The following is a 27,770-nucleotide window of genomic DNA, read 5'->3' on the forward strand; positions in this document are numbered from 1 at the left end:
GATTGTTCCTTCCTAAGTGGAGCACTTTGCATTTGTCTTTATTAAACTTCATCCTGTTTACCTCAGACCATTTCTCCAATTTGTCCAGATCATTTGAATTATGACCCTATCCTCCAGAGCCATTGCAACCCCTCCCAGCTTGGTATCATCTGCAAAGTTAATAAGCGTACTTTCTATGCCAATATCTAAATCGCTGATGAAGATATTCAACAGAGCAGGTCCCAAAACAGACCCCTGCGGAACCCCACTTGTTATACCTTTCCAGCAGGATTGTGAACCATTAATAACTACTCTCTGAGTACAGTTATCCAGCCAGGGGTGACATATGCACCAAAAGTAGAATTCTGCATGGCCAATCACTTGACTTGATGTTAAATGTGTAAACCAGGGGGTGCTAAAATTTACCTAACCACTGACTAAACTGAAAGAAAATAGCTTAAGCTACAAACTTCACTGTGATTAAATAAGAGCAATTAATTTCCCCTTAGATTTTTAATGTGAAAACTTAACACAGATATGACACAACTGGAGTAAAGTGGAAATAATCTTACCACACCATCAATAACACATTGGGAAGCAGGTTTACGAGGGTCCAGGGAAATTCCCATCTCCAAAAGCAACTCTTGATTTCCAGTACTTATTCCAGTATCAAGCTCAATGCGAGACTGAAGTGAATGAAGACTTTCCTCAGGATGCAAAAGAAAAGAAACAATCTTGGCAGAAGTCATATTCAAGATGTGTACTATCTGTAAAACCAAGAACAAAGTCATTACATCTTTCAGGAGACAAATGGCACAAAGGCATCAGGCTATATAATACACTGCCCTGGAAAAGTGATGTGCTGATGTACAAATAAATAAAAATTGGACTGTTTAGACAAACTTATTTTTAATTACTAACAACAGTGTATCCCTCATGTGTGACATATTCATATGAGGCCACCCTTATGCTTCCAGACTAAGGGTTAAAGAGTCACAATACTACTATATTCTTGCCTTTAGGTATGACCTGGATTAAGGTACAAGCGTCTTCTCCAGGAGGAAAGGAAGAATGCTTCCCTTGACAATAGATTCGGAGGGTTTAAGGATTTCCACTCAATTAGCTCATGCACTGTCCACCAAGAAGCCTTCACTGTCATTATTTAGATAACACATTTAAAAACGCACCTTCAGATTCAGTATATGATCCATTAATAGGAAACATCTTGGTCTATTGGTTTCTGCATCTATACCTCCACCCCTCTGCTGTGGATCCCAATTCAGCATCAGTTGTAACCAACTCTCCATTGGTTCTACCATTATACTAAACAAAATAAAAACAAACCATATATTGACGTGTAATCCAAATGGAAAAAGGCAAAAATTCTACAATCAACAGTCCAGTTAATTCAAAGGTGTTTTCTACCAGTATTATAAAAAAATCTAAAGGAGACAAAAATCATACTGACTTCAGTGGAACCAGGATTCCACACAAAAAATGCATCCTCTATTGTATCTCTAATAAAGTAGTTACACTTACTCAATGCAAAAAGCAAACAAAACAAAAACAAAACACACACCCCTACAACATTAAGGTTAAACAATTACATGTTAGGCAAGGAAAAAGTTAACATCTTGGCCATATTGAGAATCCAATGTAGTCTATGATACACATCTGTTGAATGAAGCTATAATAGAAACATATACAGATTAAGTAGCGAGCACTAATTCATCGGCTCAAAGGGTGGTCTCGTAAGTTGAGTAAAGACTAAGTTAAGGTCCCAAGATGGTATGGTAGTGATACATTCACTATACCCGTCAGAAAGCTCTTAAGTCATGAGTAAATAAGATTCTATTGTCCTCTAATACATGGGAGGTTGAAATGGGTGCTAAATGGACTTTCAGAGAGAGTTCAGAATAGTAAAGCAGAACAAAGATGGGGCATGTCTCACACGTGACTGTACTCCAAAAGACTGCAGAGTCGTCTTTCAGGCATTTAAAAATATGAAGGGCTTCATTTTGGAAATGGAGATTACTTACTGTAACTGGAAGTTCATTGTGATATGCAGTCCCTATTTGTATTCCATACGTGCTCAACCAGAGGAGAATTTGCATTAATCTCCTGCTAGATATTCCATTCTGGCACATTTTCAATTTAGTTCTCTAAACTGACAGGCCTCACATCACACCTCCACCCTAGAAGGGGTTACATACAACTCCAGCCCACAATAATACATGAACTTTGCATTTAATACAACTGGACAAAGGTATTTAAATATTTAATATGTCCACCAGTTAGTGGCCTAACTCCACTGCTTATCATACAGTGCTTTGCAACTGGAAACCTAGAAGCAGCCATCCTGAGGTTCAAACTTATTTTGGCTAAAATTTAGATAAATCATAAACTTGTATCAATTAATAAATTGCCAACGGCTAACTACTATTAAATGCAAGGGAAGGTTGCTGGTGGTCACAGATATGCGTGTTTCAAGTCAAGAGGCAGCCAAGAGGGACTAATGGCAACCATGGGGGGGGGGGAGGGGAAGGGGGAGGAAGACAGCTCAGTGTTTTGAGCATTGGCCTGCTAAACCCAGGATTGTGAGTTCAATCCTTGAGGGGGCCAGTTAAGGATCTGGGGCAAATCTGTCAGGGATGGTACTTGGTCCTGCCATGACGGCAGGGGACTGGACTCGACCTCTCAAGGTCCCTTCCAGTTCTACGAGATAGGTATATCCCCCTCCCCCCCCCCCGAAAAAAGCTGCCCTTCTTTCATATATCCCCTTGCCGAAGGGCATGACAAACCTCGGGCATGCGCGCGCGCACACACACACACACACACACACACACACACACACACACACACACCCCCATCAGTAGTGGAATGTGCATATGGACAACTACTCTAAGGTGAGCCTCAATATTCCAGTAATCCTCTTTTTCATTCATAATGATAAAAACCCCTCAAAGTTTTTTTTAATAAAGAGTTAAACAACTGCTAGATATTAGTTTTATCATGCTGTAAAGCACATCAACCAATGGAAAACTGCTTCAGTGGAACCAGGGGCCATTTTCTTGCGAAACTAACAAATAATAAGTCTGTTCATATGCACTATTGGCTCTTAATAGTGTAAAAGAAGAGTCTGTAATTAACATACACACAACTATAAACATACTTACCTACAAAGACTGTTAGGCTGTGGCAAATGGGTACTAAACCGAACTTCCCCAGTCATCTCTTCAAAAGCAAAGATGTGCTTTGAATCCTTTTTCTTGATTTTTTCATGCCTATAAAATAAAAATAAAATTCTCTGAACAGACTGACTTAACATACTTATTTTATTTAGTCTAGTTCATACAGTGACATTCCCACAAAAAGATCAGCTCTATCAAACCCAGGCACCCTCCCAAAGTAAATGTCTTACCAGGTAAATGGCTGTAGATTATGTAAAAATGGTCTAAATCCAGCAATACACTCGAATACCATTGTTCCAAAGCTCCAATAATCTACAGTAACAGTGTAGGACTTACTCTCAAAGAGTTCTGGGGCCTAAAAAACAACAACATGCTACTTTTAAAGTGGCAGAACTCCAAAGAATGTATTTTTTCTATTTCTGAAAAATATACAATTTGAGGAATACATGCAAGTAGAACTGTGCTGATTTATGCCTAAGTAAATTGTAAGCATGAAAAAAATACTTACCAAATATTGTAAGGTCCCAACAAATGATGTACATAAACTTCCCTGATCCAGATCCTTGGCATAGCCCAAGTCTATTATTTTGTGAATTATCTGTCAATAACCAAGGCAAATGTATGATAAAACGTGATAAAAAGAGAAAATTTAAAGTAAGAGGTACAGAGTCAAACCCAGGGATGGGCGACCATGGGTAGGGGGAACGAGTCCAAAAATATGAAAATGCTACACAGAGCTGTTCAGCCATGTACACCAAGCTCATTCATTTACAGCAACATGCATATCCAATACATTATTATCCTGAATCTAGTTGGATTCGATTCAATTGAACACACCATCTAAACTTTTGAGGATTTACAAGATGTAATTATTTTGATGACATCAAGTAAACAGAAATAGTGAAACAAGAAAAAATGTATCCAACTGAGAACAAGGATAATCTTGACTGTCTATGCACACCCGTCCTCCCCCGCCCCCAGAAATCCAAAACATATACCAGAATACAATAGGCATCACAAGGTTGATACTGGCAAGCAGCAGGAATACTGGATAGAAAAAAAATGCAAATACACTGCTGTACAGTGACCTTTCAATTAACAAGTCTTCAAGGATATTACAATCAGAATTTGTAATGTTAAGATGGAATATGAACTTTATTAAAATCATGGTTGTCTTCTGCGTGAGCATCATTCAATGGTATTCATTGCTATGCTCAGTAAAAGCGCAGTAGCATCCTTCATTTTAATCAGCCATGGTAAAATTGTTAGATGACTTCCAGGCCTGATATTTGGGACAAAAAGGTACTATTCATTGGCACAGTTATATGACTTACCTTTCCACCTTCTTCCTGGAGAACAATATTTTCAGGCTTTAGATCTCTGTGTATAATTCTGTTTTCATGCAAATACTGGATACCAGATCCTGAATAAAATGAAGTATTTGACTTAGAGTGAAACAGAAGCAGTACAAATCAGGTTAAGAATTTCTAACACCTACACAGGATTTCCTGGCCCAAAAAGAAAAGAATTACTAAGTTAAGATCTATGTATTTCCCTTTAAAAACGAGGACAGTTTTAAACATAATAAAGTTTTGTAATTGGAAAATTTACACTTATGGCTCCAATGCTAATCTTAGCTTAGCCTGTCACTTCCCTGCACTGCATTAATAAACCAGAGAACCTCCACCAACTAATTATTGCCAGCTGCATTTCCATTATAGACCACCAACCAGCTGTCAAATGCCTAGTGAAGTACCTCATACAGACACAGCTGTCTTCACCAGTCTACTCTCCTGCTACAGGACACACTGCAGTGTGCCGTATTTTGCTACCACAAAAGGTCCTTCAACTACCATTTCTCTAGAAAAGACGTTCCACGACTTCTACCACTGTGCAAAAAGAGCCTGCAAATTCCACAGAACAGACTACCCTTATCCCCCAAGAGGTAAAGGGTCAATCCCTCACGACAAAGTATATAGATTTACCTTTACCTACCTACCTCACTCAGCACAAAGAGGCCTCAGCCCCCCTCATAGTACATACTCCCAAACTGGGACCTTGTCTACATTCCCTTTGCTAACACAAGTGCCCAATAACAAAGAACAACTTCATTAGCAGAAGGAACTTCCACTGTTCCCTCAACCACACAAAGGGTTAAGGTGATATGTATACACAAACAACTTACACACTCCTTTACATGTTTTATGACATTTGGTTTTTAACTTCCCCTTGCTTCTAATAGATTGGACAAAAACAGCCTTATTCCTTACTTTGTCAATTAATTTTATTTTGTACTAATTCGGGATGTATTTGTAGTAGCTAAAATTTATTTACATAAATACCGGAGCCTAGTACAACAGCAACTACTTTGCCAAGTTCATATATTGGACAGTAAAGTTATATGCACTTGTTTTAATACAGAGGTGGGGAACCTAAGGCCCAGGGGCCAGATGTGGTCCCCCGCTTGCCTGGATCTAGCCCCTGAGGCTCAGGGCTCTCCCCCAGCATTGGGGAGCCCATGCTGGCAACCCAGCACCCCCGCCATTCCCTCACAGGGCAGGAGCAACAACATCTACATCTGAATATTGTTATGTACTTCACTATAAATTAGTGCTTAGCTCACAATTCCAAGCTGCCATCCCCACAGGAATCAGGTAACGAAAGCCCCACCTTTTCCGTACCAGATGCTGAAAAGCTTCAGTATTCCAGTTTACAGCTTCAAAAGTGCATTTACCACAATCAATAGAAAAATCTGCAGGAAACCGAGGACTGGCAATGTAGAGCCACAGCACAAGAAGCTAAATTTAATGCCAGGAACACATAAGAGATATGTATTAAAAAATTGTCTAAATTTACCTGAAGGAGCCCAAGAAATTCAAGCCAGCTGGAGTGGAGCACCATGGGCCATGCAACAGAATTTCCAGCTGGCTGGACTAGAGTGCCATGAACCCACAAGGCCGGGCCACAGAATTTCCAGCCAGCCATTTGGAAATCATTGACCTCATGGGCCAGGCCAAAGAATTTAGATGCATCTCTTCAGAATACATATGGCCATTCCTAAAAGTGGGAGGCAGGCAGGAATACAAAACAAAATTAAAATTTGTTTTGCAACATCACCTGTAAGTTTCCACTTTCTAATGTTTAATTAATTATTGAACAAATTCAATATTGTTTAAATGGCCATGTGTTCTCTCCCACTAACTGAATATTAAAGGGTAATTATTCTAAAGGAAATGTCCAGCCAATTTCATTAGACTATTCTCCATGGAGCTCCTCCTGCAGATACACCCACCTTGGCTTAGAGAAGACATTTTCACCAGCTAAGGCCAATACTTTTTTTAGAAACAGACCTCTGCTGACTCGAGATAGAAAGCACCAACTCTCTCCTAGCAATGCTGCTAGCAGAGCAGGTATCTGAAAAGGCCATATGGCAAAGATACCATGGCTGTGTCTCTAGACCCCAAATCCAAACCAAAAGGGGGAGAGATGAGAAGATGCAGGAGCAGGAACACAGGTCAGGCATTCTTGCTGCCCCAGGTCTGAAGCATTCACGACTAAAGTTACTTGTTCAGACAGCACCTGCTGCTACCACTCCAGAGACAATTTGACTTCCTTAAATGTATTTGCACCACAGTTCAGACATGCAACCTGTTCTGCCTGCCTGCCACGGTAGTCCTAGTGGGAGGACACTAATAGTTTCAGAGGTTCTACCCTCCAATTCAGGGACAACAACATTGGCATTGGCACCTGGACCATCTTGTCCACATTTGTCAACTTGGGTACAGCCTGCTGTGTTGAACCACAGAAATATGCAGGAGACAGTATGTGCCATGAGGAGGAGACATGGTTTCAGACATAGCACCAGATCCTGCAGCATCCCAAACCTGATCTGAGGTGGTAAGATTTTGGCCCTTGTGGAGTCCAAGACCACACCAATAAATGCTGTCTTAGGTAAAGGTAGTAGAACTGATCTGTACCATTCACTACGAGCCCAAATGCATCAAATGTGGATAGGATGATGGAGACACCGTATAAAACCTGAGCCTCAACTAGTTATTCAAGTAAATAAGGCCCTATGAAATCCATTTTCTTATGGAGTTTCAAATTTCTTATTTTCTGATTTTATTTTTTTTCCCCCCATTTAAAAATAATTTTGTCTTTGTGGGGTTTTTTTAAATCAAAGTTATTTGATACATTGACAACAATTAAGTAGCATTATTATAAATGCATAAATATATTCAGGACTGGATTGCAATGGGAAAAACTGATTTTAGAAAAAAATCTAAAATTCAAACAGAACATCCTGCGGTTATATAACAAATGAGGAAAACATTTTAAAATCACTTTTTGGAGTAGCAGAGTAGAGTACAGAATAATACAACCAAATTGACCCCACTGAAAAGTAACACAACATCCACAGAAGTGTGTATACCTCTGTCTGGCAGAGGAAGGGGGGAGAAGAGTGTGAGTACACACTCTCTCTCTAAATAAAGTGCTGAGGAATCTGAAGACTTGTTCAGACAGCACCTGCTGCTACCACTACAGAGACAACTTGACTCTTAAATGCAGCTGCACAATAGTTTAGCCATGCAGCCCATCCTGCCTGCCACTGCCGTCCGAGTGCCGGGGAGAACAGAATTCCATGTTAGCATTTTGATTCCATCTGTGAACACCAGATTTCATAGTACCGTGGGTATGGGAACACAAAGTCTTGGGATGTTAGTTGCCATTCAAAAAGTTTACTAGTTAAATGCTACCAGGTAAGCCTAGAGCAGCCCCTCGTCCGTGGCACAGCGTGGTGGACCCAGCCAAGCTGGAGCAGCCCTCTGCCTGCATGTGTGTGGCAGCCAGGCTCACCGTGGGCGAGGGGCTGTTCTGACCAGGTCAGGCCTGCTGTTACCTGGTAAGCATGCTGGTAAGACTCATGCTTACTGGATAACCAGTTAACCTTTAACATCCCTGAAGCGGACTCCTGATTTTTACAGATGAGCTCCTACCACCACCATGCACTTTGTGAACACCGAAAGAGTGGCTGAGGCCAAACTGGAGCACTTAACTGACAGCGGGACCCATATACCATAAATCTGAGAAACTTCCAGCAGCTGTGTCAAACTGCAATATAGAAACAAGTGTGCTTTAAGATGAGGGTAACATATCAGTCCCCAGTTCCAGGAGAGAATAATCAAAGCTAGAGAAACCACAATCAACTTTATTTTCTTCAGGAATTTCTTTAACTCTCTTAGATCTACAATAGGCCCGACCTCTCCTTCGGCTTTGGGGGAATCAGGAAATAACCATGAATAAAAGCCCTTCCCTCTGAGGCCCAGTGGAACTTCTGCTGTAGCCCCTGAATGAAAGAAGTGATTGACACAATCATCCTTCGTTAGGAGAACCAAAGTGCTCACTGAAGGAGGAAAGGGAAGAAGAGTCTATACATGAACTGAAGGGAATATTCCAGTTCTACCAGGCTTAAGACCCACTGATCCAATGTTATTTGGGCCCAGGATTTTATAAAATGTGACCATCAGCTGGAAAACAAAGGTCAGGAAATAGAGGGAACTACAGCCGCAGGTATACGGTCTTGACAAATTCATCAGAATGGCTGTGTGAATACAGCAGCTAGAAGGCATAAACCCATTCCAAATAGAGCAGGACTTTATATGGGACAGTCTCCACAGTCGTCCTTTCTCCTTGGTGAATCTTGAGACTGAGAAGAAACACCCTGGAGTCTGTACAGTTGTTGAGGATCAAAATGTTTCCTCTTTTTCACCAGAATATAGATCTCAAGAGATTTTAATGTTATCCTGGTATCTTTTAAGCTACTAACTCCAATGTTCATCCTATCTGAAGATGAATATCGACCTTTGAAAGGCGTTCTGGTGGGATCCTCATGTACCAAAATATCTTACTGTAATGGGTGATGCCATGTTTCAAACCAGTGCATCTACACTGCACATGATATCCTGGAGAACAGTTCTGGCAATCAGCTTGCCATCATCTACCATTACTGCAAACTCTTGCTTACAGTTCTCTGGCAGACTATAAAATTTAAAGACAATGTTCTCCCAGAAGGTGAAGTCAGCGCAGCTCAGAAGTGCCTGTTGATTTGATTCCTGAACTGAAGACTCCCTGTGGAATAAAGTCTGTATCCAAATAGGGATGTAAACAACTAGTCGACTATCCGATAAGCAGATACTTACCAAATAGTCGACAGGCTAGTCGACTAGTCGCTCTTCACCCCTCACCCCCGCCTTTGCTGCCTCAATCAGAAAGAGGAAGCAAAGGGGGGGGGGAGAAGAGGAGGGAGTGCTTCAAAGCAGCAGCGCTGCGTGGAGCCCCAGGTCAGCAGGGGAATCCCCTGCTGATCCCAGGCTCCATACAGCACTGCCACTTTGAAATGGCGCAGTGAGCACAGGGCCAGCGGGGGACTGCTTGAGTCCCCCACTGGCCCCGTGCTCCCTATAGCGCTTTTGACTTTGACAGCCCTGGGGCTGTTGCTACACTTCAAAGGCGGAGGCACCTTTATCGACTAATCAAATAGTCGATGCAAACTGCATCAACTATTCGACTAGCCAATAATCAAAATTTTACATCGCTATATCCAAACAAATCCAGCACCCTGGCATTGGTGTCTGTCAATACCAATGCTCGGCGCCCCATTTCTCCTGTTCATTAGCAGCGAGGCTTCTGTTTTGAGTGTGTGCATGTCAGTAATAAAGGTAGATTTGTTGGGCTTTATTTCAGCACTCAAAACCAGGTGGCTTTGGTTTTGGACTTCACCCACCAGACCACCAAGCAGAGATTTGGCTGCAGCAGTGACTCTTCCCACAGGAACAGCAGAGAAAGCAGGACAAGGAACAAGAGGATGACACTAAGCATCAGCTATTATAAGAGCTGCTCCTTGAACTCCTTCATGCAGTGCTGGTATAGGCAGTGCTATGTCCATGGGAGATGCTCCCAGACAACACTAACTGTGGGTGATTTAATTATGATGGCAGGAGAGCTGTCTCCTGCTGGCAGAGAGCAGCTACATGGGAAACCTTACCACAGCGCAGCTGTTAACAGTACAGCATGTCTGTAAAGTCTGTAGCATAGACATAGCTTTATGTGCTGTAATGAACTGCAGTGTGTGCATGCGGGTGCATGTGGATGTTTTCACACCACACTAACCTGAGTTAATGCAGACTAAATCCTCCAGACAAGCCCTAAGCATCATAAATTATCCAGGTAAGCAGAACGAACAACCCTAGAAATGAGCCTGCTTGTTTTGACAACTTGCATTTGCAGCATTTTGCTGGAACAATGAAGTTACATATGACGAACATAAAAAGGCAAAAAAGGCAGATTACATACCAATGTCACTAAGCAGAGAAAGTATTTGACTTTCCTTAAGTCCACAGCAATTTTCTGGTTTGTTTAAGAGCTACAGAAAAGAAAAATATGTCTAAGTCCGCAATGCAAGAATTATTTAATATCTTCTGTCTTCTACCACAACTCCATGAGAAAATAATACAATTCATACCGAAAGTGGGCCACAGAATTAATTGGTCTTGTACAAACATATAAAAGGTTCAGAAAGACAAAAGCATATACAAACAGGAAAGTGGATTGGAAAGAAGATTCCAAGTTTGTGAAGAATGTCATAGTTACATAAAACAAGGGGCAGGGGGGAGGAGAGGCGGGAGAGGGTTGTAGGAAGTTTAGAGGATAAGCAATCACAGACTACTAGAACTGGGAGGGACCTTGAGAGGTCATCAAGTCCAGTCCCTTGCCCGCGCGGCAGGACCAAGCTATGACAGATTCAAAATGGACAGCTATTTTAGGAAGTTCCTGGTCCCCAGGGTCTATACTTTACCCAACACTTTGACAAATTCAAAACATTATATGAAAGCAAACAAATGAGATTTATGACTGGCCTGCATTTCAGGAGTAGGATCACTCCTTGGGAGGGATCAACTGCTCTAAACAAATTGTCTAAACCATTTCAGAAGAGCCAAGGAAAATCAGGCCAAGCAAGAAGAACAAACAGGAAGGAGCACATGTATACACATACACTCACAGCAGAAGGATGACACCTTGCAACCCCTACATTAGTACTCCATGTAAAGAACAGGAAGGAAGCACAAAGGAAGGGCCCTACCAAATTCAGCAGCCATGAAAAATACATCAAGGATTGAAATCTGGTCTCTCCCTATCTACCATGGTGAAATCTGGTCGTGTGTACTTCTACCTTATACTATACTGATTTCACAGGGGAAACCTGCATTTTTCAAACTGGAAGTCCCAACCCAAAAGGGAGTTGCAAGGTTATTTTATGGGGATCATGGTATTGCCTGCCTTGATTCTGTGATGCCTTCAGAGCTGGGTGGCTGGAGAGTGATGGCTGTTGGCCAAGCACCCAGCTCTGAAGGCAGCACCCGCCAGCAGCAATGCAGAAGTAAGGGTGGCAACACCATACAATGCCAGTCTTATTTCTACACTGTTGCTGGTGGTGGCTGCGCCTTCAAAGCTGGGATCTTGGCCAGCAGCTACTGCTCTCCAATAGGATTGTAAAATCCTAGATCTGCATTCCTGTGGCTCCCCCCGGCTGCAAACGGTGAACCAGAGACAATGGAAGCCGCAAGGCCAGTAAATAAACAAACCCGAGTGGCCAGTTAGCAGGTTTCTCAGAGTGGATCTGTGGACCACTTTGAGAAACACTGAGCTAAGGTTGATCATATTTTTATAAATGGAGGTCATAAATCCTAAATGATCTACCAGTGTAGACAGAGCATACACAGCATGCCTCAAGAAACAGGAGTCATTGGCAGAATCAGTCTCCCAACTCTGCTGTTTCTGGGTCTCATTTCTCTTCAGACAACACTTCCTGCAGATCAAGATGTCCAGTAACTGATAAGATCTCAACTTAGTATCAGGCTATATTCCAGACTTGGTGCTCCCACAGACTTCTAACTAGATAGCGACATAAGAGCAAAATAAAGATGATGTCACAAAACAAGTGCAGAAGAGATGAAAATGCAATCATATGTCATTAAAAATTCAATTGGACTAGTGCATTTTACTTCCAGAACAGCCAATGGTACAAACGCAGCTTTAAAAATTTCAGAAACGTAAATGCTACACTGAAACTAAATCCTACATAGCCAATGTCACTGAGCCTATTCACTGAAGGCATAACCTCTGAGTGGGGCCCCTGCGAATCATATCGCCAGTTCAGCATCCATGTTGGTATCTCTATCTAACCTTAACCAGTCCTCTCTGGAGTCAGATTGTTTCCTCCTCTTGCAAATTTCCAACCAGTGATTGCTCCAATTGCTTCCAATAAAGCCAGAAGTAGTTAAATATAGTAAGCAAAGAAAAGATGCAAGTAAAATGGAAAAAACTGAGATTATGAAGTTATTTATTGGTTAACAGAATATAAAAGTCTCATTGCTAAAGCTCATTTGTCTCTCTTCCAGTCCTTAGCCTGGGCCACATCTCTGACTTGCCTATCATTTGCATTCTCATCAAGAGCCTTCATTGTCATTTTAGCTAGAAGATCAAATTCTTGTCCAATCTCCCATTTAATTGCCTACATATGATAGTGTCATTCTCAATTCCCACTGCCAGAGAGAGGAGTGCAAAGCACTGGTCCACGTCACTTCCCTTCGTTAAACTACTGAAAGGTGCTGGTGAATACACCATTAGCAAGTTCCTCCAAAATGCTGTCTAGTGTCTTCCCAAATGAAAGTCACCCAAGTAATGGCATAAACACATTTCTAAGAGAATATTAGCATTCTGATTCCTTCTTCAGCCCTGAAAGGCTGGTGGAGGTCATACAAGAACCTAAATAGTCAACTTAATGTGACACCTTTTATACTTTCACACATTCCAGAATAACTTCTCTTATGTATCTTTATGAAACACACTAATGGTTATCTAAGGGCTTGACTTGGCTATTAGAATTTGCACCATATTGATAGAGTTCTTACATGGACATGCTGCTTCAGAGTAAAAAGGGGACTGCACTTGTACTTACCTCTGTAAGATGCTTGGTGCAGGCCCCTTCTTACACTGGTGTAGTATATGGATTTGCACTTGCTACACAGGTGCAAAAATCCAAGTCTACTTAGTCCTACAGGAAGTCACAACTATGAGATCACTTAGTTATAATTTCAAACAAGCAGATTTTACCTTCCTGAGATCACCTCCTGAGCAATACTCCATTGACAGAAGAGGGACATCATTAACTAAGAAGTTCATCTCCTCTGGAACATCACAGGCCTTTACGACAAAGGGGTTGTTTAACCTAAGCAATGGAAAGCATGACGAAAATCTTGATACAGGTATTTCAGAAGATCAACAAGCAGATGAATCAATAAAATGTGTTTCAAATGTGAAGACAGAGAGGGCACATCTACACAGCAGTGCTAAACTCGAAATAAACGACAACTTGAGCTTTGCTAATTGAGTAGCTTAAGTTGAAATAGCTTATTTCGACTTTTAGTGCTGTCTACACAGCAGTTATTTTGAAATAGAGCACTCTTCCCCGACCTCCTTTACTCCTCATACAATGAGGTTTATCAAAGTCGGAGTAAGAAGCCTATTATTTCGATTTTATTTCAAAATAACGGACTTCCTGTGTAGAAGTGCTCTGCATTATTCAAAAATAATGCTGCTGTGTAGCCTAAGATTTCTTTTCCCAAAACATTTAATGTTAGAAGCATGATGGCCAGCACATAATTGTCAACAAGTTTACTCCAGTAAGTTACCCAGGGGCAATAAACAGAATTCAGATTTTCTAAGAATAGGCAGATCATGGATGAGTCGAAAGAATCTTCAGGCTAAGGATTGGAGTGGGACAAGAGTTTTGGGTTCAAATCCCAGCAGTAAAGAATATTCCATCCTGGATGAAACTAACATATGAACTAGAGCTAAACTAAAGCTAGGAACTGGGAAGGTCCCCTGCTGCCAAGGGCTGAAATGAAAAAATGTCACTGGTCACAAAAAAGTCAGATTTTGTGACCTCCATGACAATCGTAGCCTCAAATTCAGGCCATTAAGTTTCACCTCGTTACCTTTATATTTAGTCCAATGACTTGGGTTCAACTAAACTGTTGTGACCCACAAGCAGATGGGAGAGATGGAGGTGGCACAAATGCAGGAGGCCCCTTCAACAGCATGAAATTGATTAGTAGAGCCCTATGCCTACACAAATGTTTCCACAGATGCAGATATCTGCGGATAGACATCAGTATCTGCTGACCTGAAGGGCTCTACTGTCAAGAGGCAGTGTGACTAAAGGAGAAGAACATGGTGATTAAACAGTGGAATAAACTGCCTAGGGAGACTGTGGAATCTCCATCACTGGAGATATTTAAGAGAAGGTTAGATAGACTATCAGGGATGATCTAGATTGGGCTTGGTCCTGCTGTGAGGGCAGGAGACTGGACTCGATGACCTCTCAAGGTCCCTTCCAGTTCTAGTATTCTATGATTCCATGGTCCCATTGCTCCTAGGAGCCAGTGCCCTGCGCCAGCAGCTCGTCTCAGCAGTGTGATTGTACGCCCCCTCCCCCAACCCTGCCATCTTCTGTCTGAGGTCCTACAGCCCCGCTAGGGGTGGTACTGGAGACAGTACAGCCACATGGCAGGAAGGAGTTGTTGTCACTGGCTTCTGGGAATGACAAGATGACCATGCTCCTCTCTTTGGTTACAGTGCCTCTTGGGAGTAGAGCTCTACAGGTCAACATATGCCAATGTTGATCAGCAGATATGTGCATCCACAGACAGATATTTGTATCCCCACAGGGCTCTACTGATTAAGTTAGCCATGGCCATATGACCCCTGAAAGTGAACCATACCCCATACCATCCTCCCTGACCCCAAATCTGGCAGTCAGTACGACAAGATTTTTTTAAGACTCCAAACAATGGTAGTTGCCCCACTTCTCAAGTAAACTGTTCCAATGCTAGGAAACCTTGTCTCGTTTCAGGATTGAATTTGTCCAATTTCAGCTTCCAGCTCTAAGACCCCATTCTCTGTTTACCAGGTTTAAAAAAAATCCATTTTGAGCTCCCTTTTGTGTTTATTAGTGCCTAGATGCATTGATCAAGTCACCTCTCAATGTTCTCTCTGATATTAAAGTAATCAAAATGCAAAACCGCCAAAAGTATTTCTATGAACCCGTCTCACAATGTTCACTTCTGTGCCAAGAGCAAACAGACACACCTCACTGCCAAGCGTAGTTTTCCCATCAAACTGCAAGACCACGAAAAGAAGAGCTTTTTAAATGTATCATAATTACAGTGTTTTCCCTTTATGGTATCAGTGTAAAACTGTTTTTAAAATACAGCTCTTTCCCTGGAGGCTAACGATAACCTTCTTTAGAACAACAAATAGTCTGGTTGCAGTTTAACAAAACATGTAGATGGCATCACACCACCACCTACATGTTTTGTTAGTCTTTAAAGTGCTACCAGACTATTTGTTGTTTTTTAAGTTTCCCCTGTACAGACTAACTCGGCTACCCCCTGAAGCTTGAGAGTGAATAAGACCGAAAGAAGTCTGTAGCTAGTGACATCTCTGAAGGGGAAACGCTCCCCCGTGGATCTGAGAACACTGCCTCCCAAAAGCAAAAGACAAGGCCATGATGCAACCTACTTACTTCTTCATTATCTGGATTTCATGGCACCACCGGTCTTTGTTTTTGGTGCTGAGTTCCAACCGGCAAGATTTGATGGCGATCTTGTCACCCCGCTCCTGCAACACAAACAGTCACAGGTGCTGCGGCCCCAGCCGGGTTGCAAGAGGCTGGAGCAGAAGGGCACGGTGCGGGGGGGTCAGTGTCGGGCCAGAAAGCTGGGGGACGGGAGGGGGCCAAGGGGGGGTTAAGGGGGGGGTCAATCCATTAGCCTGATCCCAGTGACCAGCCCCAAATACCCCCCCTCCACACAGATCCCCCCCCCCGCTGCACACGGGTGGCGGTGCGGGGGCAGGAGCCCCTGGGAGGAGAGTGAGCGGGGGGGGGGAGGGGTTACCCAGCAGGCTTTGCGGGGTGACCCGGCAGCGACGGGCCGGGCTCCCGGGGGGGCGGGGCGACTGACAGGGCGAACCCGGGGGGGAGGGGTCGGCGCCGCCCCCCCGCACCTGGTGCTGGTAGAGACAGACGTTGCCGAAGCCGCCCGTCCCCAGCCGCTCCCGCATCTCCCAGGGGCCGCAGCTGCCCGCGGGCTGCCCCCGCAGCGCCGCGCCCACCGGGGGCCGCTCCATGCCTCGCCCGGGCCCCGGCCGCTCGCCCGGAAACCAGCGCGCGCGTCACTTCCCGCCGGGCGGGGGCGGGGAACGGCGTCGCTCGCGCTTCCCGCCCCTCCTCCTCGCCAACGGCCGAGGCGCGTGCGGGAGCCCGTGGCCCCGCCCACCCGACAGCGACGAGGGAGCGCGCGGTCCGCATGCAGATCAAGCCACGCCTCCCCGGCTGAGCCACGCCCCTCGGCCTCACCTCCCTGCAGGGGCGGGGATGTGTTGCAGCACGTGCCCTGCGCGTGGCGCCTGGAGCAGAGCTCTGCGGGAGCTTTGCGGGGGGGGGCAGCGCCACCCATTCCTCCCCCCGGGTAGGCTTGGTAGGACTTGATTTGTATCAGAGCCTGTCAGCTTCCCCACAGCTGGAAAAAACATCTGCATCAGTTACAGCCCCAGATTACAGAGAAGCAGCAACTCAGGAACATGCCACGCCATTTAAGGGTACTTGTTATAGTTTGGACAGCGTGTGTTTACAAGGCAAAGTGCTTTATAAATGTGTCTGTCATTAAATAACTGTCTGACCCCCTCCCATAATTTCCTTTAACTTAAAACTTAAATAGGTAAGAATCTAAAAAATTGCCTTAATTAAACATGTGTCAAAATTTATTGTAATAAAAACAAATTCTGCCAAGTCCCTTCATGAACAAAGTAACCAAAAACTTCATAAAGGTACAATTAGGGCTACTCAGATGCAGTCCTCACTTTTCATTTTTAAAAGTCATTTTACTATGGAAAATGAAATGTAAACTAGGCAGCACTACCTTACCGCAGATGCCATACATTCAGGCTGCATCTAGACTGGCAAGTTTTTCCGCAAAAGCAACTGCTTTTGCGGAAAAACTTGCCAATTGTCTACACCGGCTGCTTGATTTTGCACAAAAGCACTGACGTTCTACTGTCCGAAATCAGTGCTTCTTGTGCAAATGCTTTGACGTTCCCGTTCGGGCAAAAGCCCTTTTCCAGAAACATTTTTGCACAAGAGGGCCAGTGTAGACAGCTAAAAGCTGTTTTGCGCAAAAAAGCCCCAATGGCGCAAATGGCAATCGGGGCTTTCTTGCGCAAAACTGCGTCTAGATTAGCATGAACGCTTTTCCGCAAAAAGTGCTTTTGCAGAAAAGCGTCCGTGCCAATCTAGATGCTCTTTTCCGCAAATGCTTTTAACAGAAAAACTTTTCCGTTAAAAGCATTTGCGGAAAATCATGCCAGTCTAGACGTAGCCACATGGTTTTGCATCACTGCCTTCATCTCTTCATTTTAAGTACAATTGTATATTACCTAACGGTGGCTAGTAATTTGGACACACTATATAGATAAATAACTGGAGGCACATGGAATCTCCACAAATATGAAACTCCAGATCTCATTCCGCAAATGGACAAAAGAAAGGAGGGGCTTCTGGTTAAAGACAGGACTGAGTCGGGAGATGTGTTCTGTTTTTGCCGCCATGCTGCTGCCCAACCTTGTGCAAGTGACTTCACATTTCAATCCCTCAGTTGCCTCATCTTTAAATATATATTCCTCTTTTGTAAGTGACCAAGAGCCACAAATAAGCTCTTAAAGAGCTTAATGTTATTTTACTAAACATTTACTTTAAGTTAGTAATTCATCATTTTTCTAAGCCAATATCTTAATGCCAGCTCCCCTCTGAACTGCTGTAAAAGTGCATCTCTGATGGGTATATCAAATATATATTTTATGCTAAACATGATAAAAGTTATAGGAAAAACAAATTTTCCAAACTGCAAGGGAAGCACCTGGAAGCAGACTGGGACTCAGGAGGGGTCAGAGAGAGCTTTGGATTCAGGACCAACCCGGATGGACTTTCCTGTAACTCTGTTCCCTTGTTTACCAAGGACTTTCTTCATTGTGTTCCTGACTATTAATAAATCCTTCTGCTTTTTACAACACTGTCTGAAAGTCACTCCAGATTAAGGAATTTAGGGGTGCATTGCTCCACTTGGGTGTGCAAGTTTTCCCCAAGAGTCCAGTTCAAAGAGACTCACTGAGGGGAACTTAGGATGTGAAACTGGGGTACTGAAGGCTCATAGGTTTGGGCCCAAGAGGCAAGATGGTAATATAACATTGCAAATACACAAAGTGCTATTATTGTGCAATGTCAGGCCCAGCTACCATAGGATGTGAATTAAAGAATTAAGTTTTCATAAATAGACTTTTATTACAAACTCATAAAACCAAAAATAACTGTAACTGAATGAAACTCTACAAATACAGGGAAAATAACTTTTGAAGGGGAAAGAATAGCCATTCTCATGTCACACACACAATGTGTCTCATTCATCAGCATATATGCAGTTCTGACTGCGTGTACTCTCCCTCAGGGTGATGTGGTAGAACTGCAGTAGCACAGAAACACGTGGAGAATGTGGGGGCAGGAAGTGTAGAGAGGTCTCAGAATGCAGTTATCAATAGACTGCAACGGGAGGCAAACCAGGGTTACTTGCACCTGAAGTCTCCAACATGTCCGTCTGGCGCTGAGCGCGCTAACATGAACTGCTGCACGTTTCTGTCCTTTTCTTCTTTGTTTCTCCTCTCTGCACTAACCCTTTCCACTCGCCCCACAAAGGTGCTTCTGCAAGCCCTCTACTCAGTGTGTGCAGCACCAGAGGCTGGCAGGATCTCTTGGAACAGGTTGACCCCACATCCCTTTTCTTCTCCTGATCTGAGCTGCTCCAGTAGTGTGGATGGAGGAACCCTCAAAGCCACATTTCCAGCTGCAAAAAGCACAATGCACAGAGATATTATTATGAGTGTTTTCACTCCCCTTGAGCCACACAAGCCACAAGTAGGGATGTTAGTGTCTAAGCCGAATAACTGTTTACCCGATTGTTAATCTATAAGCAATTGCCTGTCCCAATTAACCACAACACACAAACACTCTCTCTTTCTCTCTCTCCTTCCCTCCCTTTAAAATTTGCACCAGCAGGCTGGTTCAGTCCCAACACACTGGTCCGAGTTTTAAATGAAGAGCCCGCAGGGAAGCTGCCTGCCACACTGTGCTGCTGCCTCTAATGCAGAGGCAGCAGCATGGGTCAGCAGGCAGAAACTGGTCTATGCAGAGAGCTGGTTTAAAAAACAGCTCCCACCTGCCTCTCTGCACTGTTGACACTGCATCAGAGGTAGCACCAAAGGGTGTTGGCAGCCCCTGTCCACAGAGGGCCTGAGCTCCCAGCACGAAGCATCTTTATGTTTGTATGCTGAAACCAAAGTAAAAGCATAATGAATTTGCACATCTCAGCCTGCTGAAAATCATGCCCTTATGCTTCCCAGTGCACAGGGGGTATTAAACTCTTGCATTCCTTTAAATAGTCATGCAAACATATTTGTGCCACTGCCCAGAAGCTACCCAATCATCTCTTCAGGAAGACCAGGAACTTCCTATACTAGAAAAAAACCCACTATTGATACTCATTGTCTGGTTTTATTCATGGAATCTAGCTGCTTTATGAAGTCTTATATTTTTGTTCCCATTTCCTCACCGGAGCTCCCTCTGAGCCAGACCGAGTAAAGACTCAACTTTGCTTGAAATCAGGCTTCTTCTCTGTGTAATGCTGATCAGGCAGCTGCATGAAGTCAAACCACCGTGTGTCGGAGTTAAAAGAAAACATGGACTTTATTTTTTAGCTTGTCCCTACTTCTGCCGCAGATGTGGTTTCCAAGGAGTAATGGGTCCGAAGGACACAGCAAGCTAGTCTGCTGCTAGTTATTTATTGATCCAACAAGAAGAGCAGGAACTATTTAAGCTCTATCCAGACAAGGGAACCCAAAAGCTAGTCAGCTGGCATAAACTGGTACTATTCCACTGAAGCAAATAAAGCTGCACCTGCTCTTCCAACAACAAATTCTGTTGATCTCAGAGACATGACTGGCACACCAACAAAGACTTCTTTCTTATATCCACCCACCACAGAAAAGTCCGGCTCTCTCTGACTTCTAACCTTTTATTTACCGTTACCCTATAGCAGTCCTACAGTATCTTCCAATAAAAATGCCTACAACTTAACTCTGGTCATGTAAGGATATTTTTTAATGAAATGGCAAACTAAAAAGGATTAAGATTAAATAAATAAGTGAAAATCTTGTTTCTTACTTGCTGGATATCCAAGTGCTCTGGGATTTCTAGTAATTCAATTTGTCATTCTTGCACCTGTACAATAAAGGATTCTAATGTCTTCAGTATCTCAACAGTGAGTGTACAGGAATCACCTGGCGATGGACAACATAATGAGAAAGAGATACAAACCATACTATTCTCCTAGTAGATAAGGCAATAAATCCATCATTGGGGCTTGCACACCCCTCAGCACTGCTTTTCATCACACGAGACAGATCACCTGTCTCTACAGACTTAAACTTATGAGGCAGGTCTGCCTTGTAGGAGATGGAAGAATAACTGAAAACTAGAAGTTCTGGAAAAGTTTTCATGACAGTCCTTCTCCTTTATACTCTTTGTGGTAGGGTGAGGCCGCTCTGACACTGTCACAGATCCGCCAGGCAGAAAACCACCACAATGCTCCCTTCCATAATCAATTCAGCAAAACCTGGCCCCTGAGTATCCATGATTGCAGACGCTGTCTAAAGATCTGTACATGTTACAGCACACATTTTTTAGCTTTTCTGGCTCTCTCAGTACCCTAAACAGAGCACTGCTGAGAGCAAGGCAAGAGAAAAGCCTGATGGACTATATGAAACCCTTCTGGTCTTTATCAGCTGATTTAAGTAGACGAGCATGGGGGACAAAGGCCAGGATTCCTGGGTTCTATTGCTGGCTCTGCCACCAACTAAGGCCTAATAAAAGGAAGTTCTTCTTCACACAGCGTGTAGTCAACCTGTGGAACTCCTTGCCAGAGGAGGCTGTGAAGGCTAGGACTATAACAGAGTTTAAAGAGAAGCTAGATAATTTCATGGAGGTTAGGTCCATAAAAGGCTATTAGCCAGGGGATACAAATGGTGTCCCTGGCCTCTGTTTGTCAGAGGCTGGAGAAGGATGGCAGGAGACAAATCGCTTGATCATTGTCTTCGGTCCACCCTCTCTAGGGCACCTGGTGCTGGCCACTGTCGGCAGACAGGCTACTGGGCTAGATGGACCTTTGGTCTGACCCATTATGGCTGTTCTTATGTTCTTATGTTGGTCTCCACTTAAAATTAAGGGTTAACATAGCTATGTTGCTCAAGGACATGAAAAATCCACACTCCTAAATGCTATAGCTATACCAACCTAAACCTCATGGAAGATGCAAATATTGTCACTAGGTGACGTATATTTTTATGACAAGAGGGAAAAAAAACCTTTCCTCAGCAGATTCTGCATCTATGGGACTCAGGGATTATGCCAGGGTAGCTACAGGTATGTCAGCATAGCCTCTGCAGATACTCTCAGTGAGTCACCATGAGCAAGTCAATGCATCTGCTTCAGTTTCCCACCTGCAAATATGAGAATAAGATGTAGCTGTAGTAAAAACTATGGATTCCTAATCCACTTTATATTTTGGCTACATCTAAACTACAGTGGGGATCCACACTCCAAAAATCAATCCACCGATGGTCAATTTAGCCAATCTAGTGATGACCTGCCAAATCAACTGCAGACCTCTGCACTCTACCCTGACAAGAAGAGTAAGGTAAGTTGATAGGAAAGTTTCTCCCATTTACACCCTCCCCCCCACCTGTGTGGACCCCACAGTAACTCACCTTAAGGTATGTCAACTCCAGCAACATTATTCACATAGCTTAAGGTGCATACATTCGGTTGACTTTTTGTGGTAGTGTAGACATTGGCTTAGACGAGTCTAATAGAAAAAGCATTTTGGTTAATTTTACATTGTAGAACATGATTTTTTTCATTTGCCAGTGGGAAGCATCATACAGTGACACACTTCTAAGCTAACAGACCACGGCGAAGAAGCAGAAATACAAATCTTACATCAAATTCTCCACTTTTCTTCTGAACAGCTTGCAGCGTGTTGAAAAACGTAACATTTTTCTCTAACATTCCCACAGGTCAGTCTAGAAGAGAAATAACGGAGAAATAAGGACAAGATGACTATATAAGAAGTGTATCGATAATTTTTCGAATTGGGAATATTAATAATTCTGACCCCTTCTTGCTTATTACAGCCAAGGATTCACACACTCAATTGACCTATGATGTTGGGGAACATCCTGCCCAAAACATCATTACTGTCTAAAACGTTGCTCCAAATAGCAATACTGTCTAAATGCTGCTAACATGAGGATCAGGGAAGGAGCAGTGCTTCTCCCCTACAATAGTATCAATTTTATTACAATTACGATGTAATTAAAGCTTCTACTAGAATGCGCGCGCAGTGGGCACAGAGAGGCTAGCTGTGGCTGCCCATGCAATCCTATCTTGCATTGCCGGTGCTTCCCCCATGCACTAGTAATGCTCGCTCGCATTCTTTTCCAGAAATGGTCCACATTTTTTATTTTAAATAAACAGAAACATTTTTCTGTGCTGCCCTTGGGGGCCACGTGGAGCGGCTCAGAACGGAGCGATGCCCCGTCAGGCTCCCGCAGCCCAACCTACAGTCGATTAAACCCCCGGAAAAAAGCGAATCCAGCCCGGGCCTGCGGCGTTAGGCAGCCAAGCGGCGCCCAGCTCCCCGCGCCGAGCGCGCTGCTGCAAGGCGCCGCGAGCGCCCCGGGCTGCCCTGGCTGGGCGGCACGCGCCGCTGAAGCCCAGACTCGGGGCAGGGAGGGGCCCGGCCGGATGGCGGATGTCCCTGAGCACTCTGCGCATCACTCAAACGCTTCCCCCAGAACCAATGACCACTCTGTGCATCACTCAAATTCTTCCCCCAGAACCAATGTCCCTGACCACTCTGGGACCAATCGAGAGAGAAATGTAGCCGTGTTAGTCTAGTGTAGCTGGAATAAAAATCAGGACTATGTAGCACTTTAAAGACTCACAAGATGGTTTATTAGGTGATGAGCTTTCGAGGGCCAGACCCACTTCCTCAGATCAGTGATAGAAATGTAGCCGTGTTAGTCTGGGGTAGTTGAAGCAAAATGCAGGACAATGTAGCACTTTAAAGACTAACAAGATGGTTTATTAGATGATGAGCTTTCGTGGGCCAGACCCACTTCCTCAGATCAAATAGTGGAAGAAAGTAGTCACAACCATATATACCAAAGGATACAATTTAAAAAAAATGAACAAATATGAAAAGGACATATGTCCTTTTCATATTTGTTCATTTTTTTTAAATTGTATCCTTTGGTATATATGGTTGTGACTACTTTCTTCCACTATTTGATCTGAGGAAGTGGGTCTGGCCCACGAAAGCTCATCATCTAATAAACCATCTTGTTAGTCTTTAAAGTGCTACATTGTCCTGCATTTTGCTTCCTCAGATCAAATAGTGGAAGAAAATTGTCACACCCATATATACCAAAGGATACAATTAAAAAAAATGAACACATATGAAAAGGACAAAATCAAATTTCAGAACAGAAGGGGAATGGGGGGGGGGAGGTAAATGTCTGTGAGCTAATGATATTAGAGGTGATAGTTGGGGAAGCTATCTTTGTAATGGGTAAGATAATTAATGTCTTTGTTTAAACCTAAGTGTAAAGTGTCGAATTTAAGCATGAATGACAGTTTAGAGGATTCTCTTTGAAGTGTGGTCTGAAAAGGTCTTTGAAGCAGGATGAAGGTAATCAAGTCCTTGAGACAATGTCCTTTCTGGTTGAAATGGCAAGAAACTGTTTTTTCTTTGTGATCCTGTCTAATATCTGTTTTGTGGGCATTGATCCTTTGGCGAAGTGTCTGAGACGTCTGTCCAATGTACATAGCAGACGGACACTGTCGGCAAATTGATAGCATAAATTATATTTCTGGATGCACAGGAATATGTGTTCTTGATCTTATAACTCACTTGGTTAGGTCCAATAATGGTATCAGCAGAGTATCTAATAAACCATCTTGTTAGTCTTTAAAGTGCTACATAGTCCTGTTTTTTGTCTCAGAACCAATGTCCCTGACCACTCTGTGCATCACTCAAACTCTATAGTAGGGCAAGTCTCTGCAGGTGCAGGTGCTCACCTTCATTCAGGTAGGGGAGTATTCTGATGTTCCAGCAGAAGATTTCACCAATCTGGCTGCTGAAGCCAGTGGGCTTCTGCAGTAGGGAGACAGGGTGTATTTCAGCCACCCCTCCATGCTCTTGGGAAGAATGGCCACCCTGATCTATGATTTGGAGAACTGGAGGTTGCAGAGGTCATGCCAGAGTGCCTGCTACGCCTCCAGGTGTGTGTGGAGGAATTATTCTCAACTGGATCAATATTTATGCCCTAATACCAGGCCTGAGGCGCTTCTATCAACAGGCATCCACCTTCCTCAGTGTTTTGGATCCTTGTGAATGCCTGGCTCTAGCTAGGGATTTTAACACCATTGTGGATGCACAAGACCTCATTGGGCCACTGAGGAAGTCTTCTGACAGACTGTCATCCATCACCCCCTGGTGGACGTTTGGCATGACCACCACCACCCTTGAACAGGTGGAGGACACTCACTTGTGCTACTTGTGGTTGAACTGTTGTTGATATCTTTCCCTTTCTCATCTTGTGGGCCTATTCCTCCAGCATTGAGCCAGCCCCTTTCTTAGGCCACCACCTGGTGGCAGCAACAGCATCCTTGATTCTCAAGAGACCCTTGTAAGCAGCGCATGCCTAGGGCACGGAGCGCAGAGCGGCCAGCTGTGAACAGGCACTTGGCTGCATGTTCAGAGCAGCCAGTGGGATGCACTTTGATCTTTTATAAAAATGTAGTTGCGGGCCTCAAAAAAATGCAATCAGGCCGCATGCGGCCCGCCAGCCACGTTTGAAATGACTGCTCTAAGGTCATAGGTCAGGGATGGTGTAGATGGAGCTTGGTCCTGCCTTGAGGGCGGGAGGCTGGACTCAATGACCTCTCGAGGTCCCTTCCAGTCCTATTATTCTATGATTCTATAGTAAAATCCATGTAAGAAAACTAGAGTAAGTTGCATCAGATTCTAGTAATCTACAGGAAGGGGCTAGGGTTACCAGATGATTTAAAAAAAATACCGGATGCACTTGATATCAGATGGGGGTGGGGACCGGCTGGGAGGGGAGCGGGGCTGGCCGGGGGAGATTTTGGGGGGGGACGGACCAGCCAGCAGGAAGCAGGGCTGGCTGGGAGGAGGTTGGGGGGAGTGGGGCTGCCCGGGGGAACTGGCTGGCAGGGAGCCGGGCTGGCTGGGAGGGGGTCGGAAGGAGCGGGGCTGGCCGGGGGAGATCAGGGGAAGGAACTGGCCGGCGGGAAGCAGGAATAGCCAAGAGGGGACTCGGGGGAGCAGAGCTGGCCGGGGGAGATCGGGGGAAGGAACCGGCTGGCAGGAAGCAGGGCTGGCTGGGAGAGGGTTGGGGGGAGCAGGGCTGGGCAGGAGGACGTTGGGGGGAGCAGGGCTGGCCGGGGGGGAACCGGCCAGCAGGGACTGCGGGGGGGGGGGGGGGGGAGAGCGGAACCAGCCTGCAGGAAGTGGGGCTGACCTGGGCACATGCAGATCCCAGGGTGCTGCCCGTCCCATGCATGGTCCCGGTGGGGTGCACAGGCAAGTCCAGCCCCGGGGATTTCATCCCTCCCTGACCCCGGCCCCAGCCCCAGCCCCGGCCCCGGCCCCCCTCTACTGCGTAGTTGCATATTGCCTGGCTGGTAGACGTGCTCATGCAATGTGAGCACATCTACCAGCCAGGTAGTACGCAACTACGTACTGATACTCATGATAATAATACAATTTAATTAGAAAATACCAGACATTTATATGTCCAGTATTTTCTCAATTTGTTTCCCAGACAGAAAGCTCAAATACCAGACTGTCCGGTTCAAAACTGGACACCTGGCAACCCTAGAAGGGGCTAAAACTGAACATTCAGCAGTCCTGAGCCTTAATATTTATAGGTGGGGGAAGCAGATTCTGCCACCTGATGCATCTCTCAGGGTTTCCAGAGAGGACAACTACCAATCTATTAACCTCACTTACCCCAAGCAGTCAGTGAAAGAACTCCTGGCTTGGAGACAGGATAAACAACAGGGTTCTCTGGCCACCAGCCTGCAAAGAAGGAGGCTCTAAAATCTCCTGATCCCTCCCCCTAGCCCGAACCCCCAAAATCAGAGCAACAGGACAATAGCTCACTCAGAAACACACAGGTACCAAGGAAACCAACACTGCTACACTCTTCCCCATGCTACGTGAGCCCTAAGGCAGCCACTTCTCAGGCTGATCCCTTCATACCTTGCAGGAAGCTGAAATTGGACTGAATCCAACACGTCCTGCAGAGCCAGGTGAGAGCCCATAGCCCCTTCCTCTCCGTTAACACCTACTCAGGATCTTCAGCTGTGGCTTTTTGCCTAATCATAACTCCCCCCAGAGACAGCAGGCCTTTGGGAAAGCGGAAAGAACCTCACTCGGATATGTCAGATTGGCTGCTGTCTCTGCAAAGATTTATTAGCATGGTTGCTCACCTGATTTCCCTCTTCAGCCTGCCTGAGTTTTAAGTTCTGTCCTTCTCTTAAGTTCCAAGACCCTTTGTGCAAGGTGTATGGCTCGGTTCCAAAGAGATACCATTTCCCCTTTGTTAACAGACTCCTGTGTTATTCGGCCTCACAAAGAGCCTCATTGAACTGAATAGCACAAGCATTTAAAGAGATTTGTATCAAAGGTGTAAAATCCACAGGAAAAGCAGATAAATACGGGTGAGTCCAAAGTGAGGCCTGTGGAATCAGAAATCACTAGTTGTTGAAGTCTATTTATCTAGGTGAGTGGTGCTACAAAAAGAACTGGAAAGCAGCACAGAGTACACTGCTCAAGAAGAAGTAGATCTTTTTTCCCTACTGACAGATAGTCTAAAAGGGTATGTCTACACTTGCACCCTCTTTCAAGAGAGGGATGCAAATGAAGACATTCGAAATTGCAAATGAAGCTGGGATTTAAATATCCCATGCTTCATTTGCATATTCACGTTATGATGCTATTTCGAAATAACAGATGCTATTAAAATGTGGTTATTTCAAGAGAAACCCCTTCTCTCGAAATAAGCCTTATTCCTCATACAATGAGGTTTACCAGTTATTTCGAGAGAAGGGTTTTCTCTTGAAATAACCGCGTCTTAATAGCATCTGTTATTTTGAAATAGTGCCATAACGTGAAAATGCAAATGAAGCGTGGACTATTTAAATCCCAGCTTCATTTGCAATTTCAAATGTCTTCATGTGCATCCCTCTCTCAAAAGAGGATGCAAGTGTAGACATACCCGAAGAGA

The 27,770-nt window shown here is 44.3% G+C and overlaps 1 protein-coding gene, 1 long non-coding RNA gene and 1 other non-coding gene across 11 annotated transcripts in view; all 3 read right to left on the minus strand.

Annotated features, from left to right (window-relative positions):
- The window catches only part of CHUK (component of inhibitor of nuclear factor kappa B kinase complex), a 39,487-nt gene extending 23,008 nt beyond the window's left edge, over positions 1 to 16,479 (minus strand). The window contains exons 1-10 of the mRNA XM_075934690.1: positions 16,299 to 16,479; positions 15,817 to 15,911; positions 13,344 to 13,458; positions 10,524 to 10,593; positions 4,505 to 4,593; positions 3,679 to 3,768; positions 3,401 to 3,525; positions 3,156 to 3,263; positions 1,167 to 1,302; positions 552 to 746 (exon numbers count right to left, since the gene is read on the minus strand). Coding sequence (XP_075790805.1) covers positions 552 to 746; positions 1,167 to 1,302; positions 3,156 to 3,263; positions 3,401 to 3,525; positions 3,679 to 3,768; positions 4,505 to 4,593; positions 10,524 to 10,593; positions 13,344 to 13,458; positions 15,817 to 15,911; positions 16,299 to 16,421 — 1,146 coding nt within the window. The 5' untranslated portion in view covers positions 16,422 to 16,479. The remainder of the gene's footprint in view (positions 1 to 551; positions 747 to 1,166; positions 1,303 to 3,155; positions 3,264 to 3,400; positions 3,526 to 3,678; positions 3,769 to 4,504; positions 4,594 to 10,523; positions 10,594 to 13,343; positions 13,459 to 15,816; positions 15,912 to 16,298) is intronic.
- Positions 16,480 to 17,703: 1,224 nt separating this feature from the next.
- Positions 17,704 to 27,770, minus strand: part of LOC102454386 (uncharacterized) — a 43,175-nt gene continuing 33,108 nt past the window's right edge. For 6 of the 9 annotated variants that reach the window (XR_003089995.2, XR_003089993.2, XR_003089992.2 and 3 more), the window contains 4 exons: positions 22,393 to 22,475; positions 22,161 to 22,258; positions 20,560 to 20,675; positions 17,704 to 19,183 (listed from right to left, as the gene is read on the minus strand). This is a non-coding gene — a long non-coding RNA (uncharacterized LOC102454386). Of the gene's footprint in view, positions 19,184 to 20,559; positions 20,676 to 22,160; positions 22,259 to 22,392; positions 23,232 to 27,770 lie in introns of those variants that run through there. The other 3 variants (XR_001368517.3, XR_012905533.1, XR_001368516.3) reach the window with 3 other exon arrangements.
- On the minus strand, positions 20,840 to 20,982 carry LOC112546322 (small nucleolar RNA SNORA12). The gene has a single exon (XR_003090000.1). It is a non-coding gene; the product is annotated as a small nucleolar RNA SNORA12 (small nucleolar RNA).

The sequence above is a fragment of the Pelodiscus sinensis genome, chromosome 8 (assembly GCF_049634645.1).
Source record: "Pelodiscus sinensis isolate JC-2024 chromosome 8, ASM4963464v1, whole genome shotgun sequence".
In the NCBI taxonomy this organism is placed as follows: Eukaryota; Metazoa; Chordata; order Testudines; family Trionychidae; genus Pelodiscus; species Pelodiscus sinensis.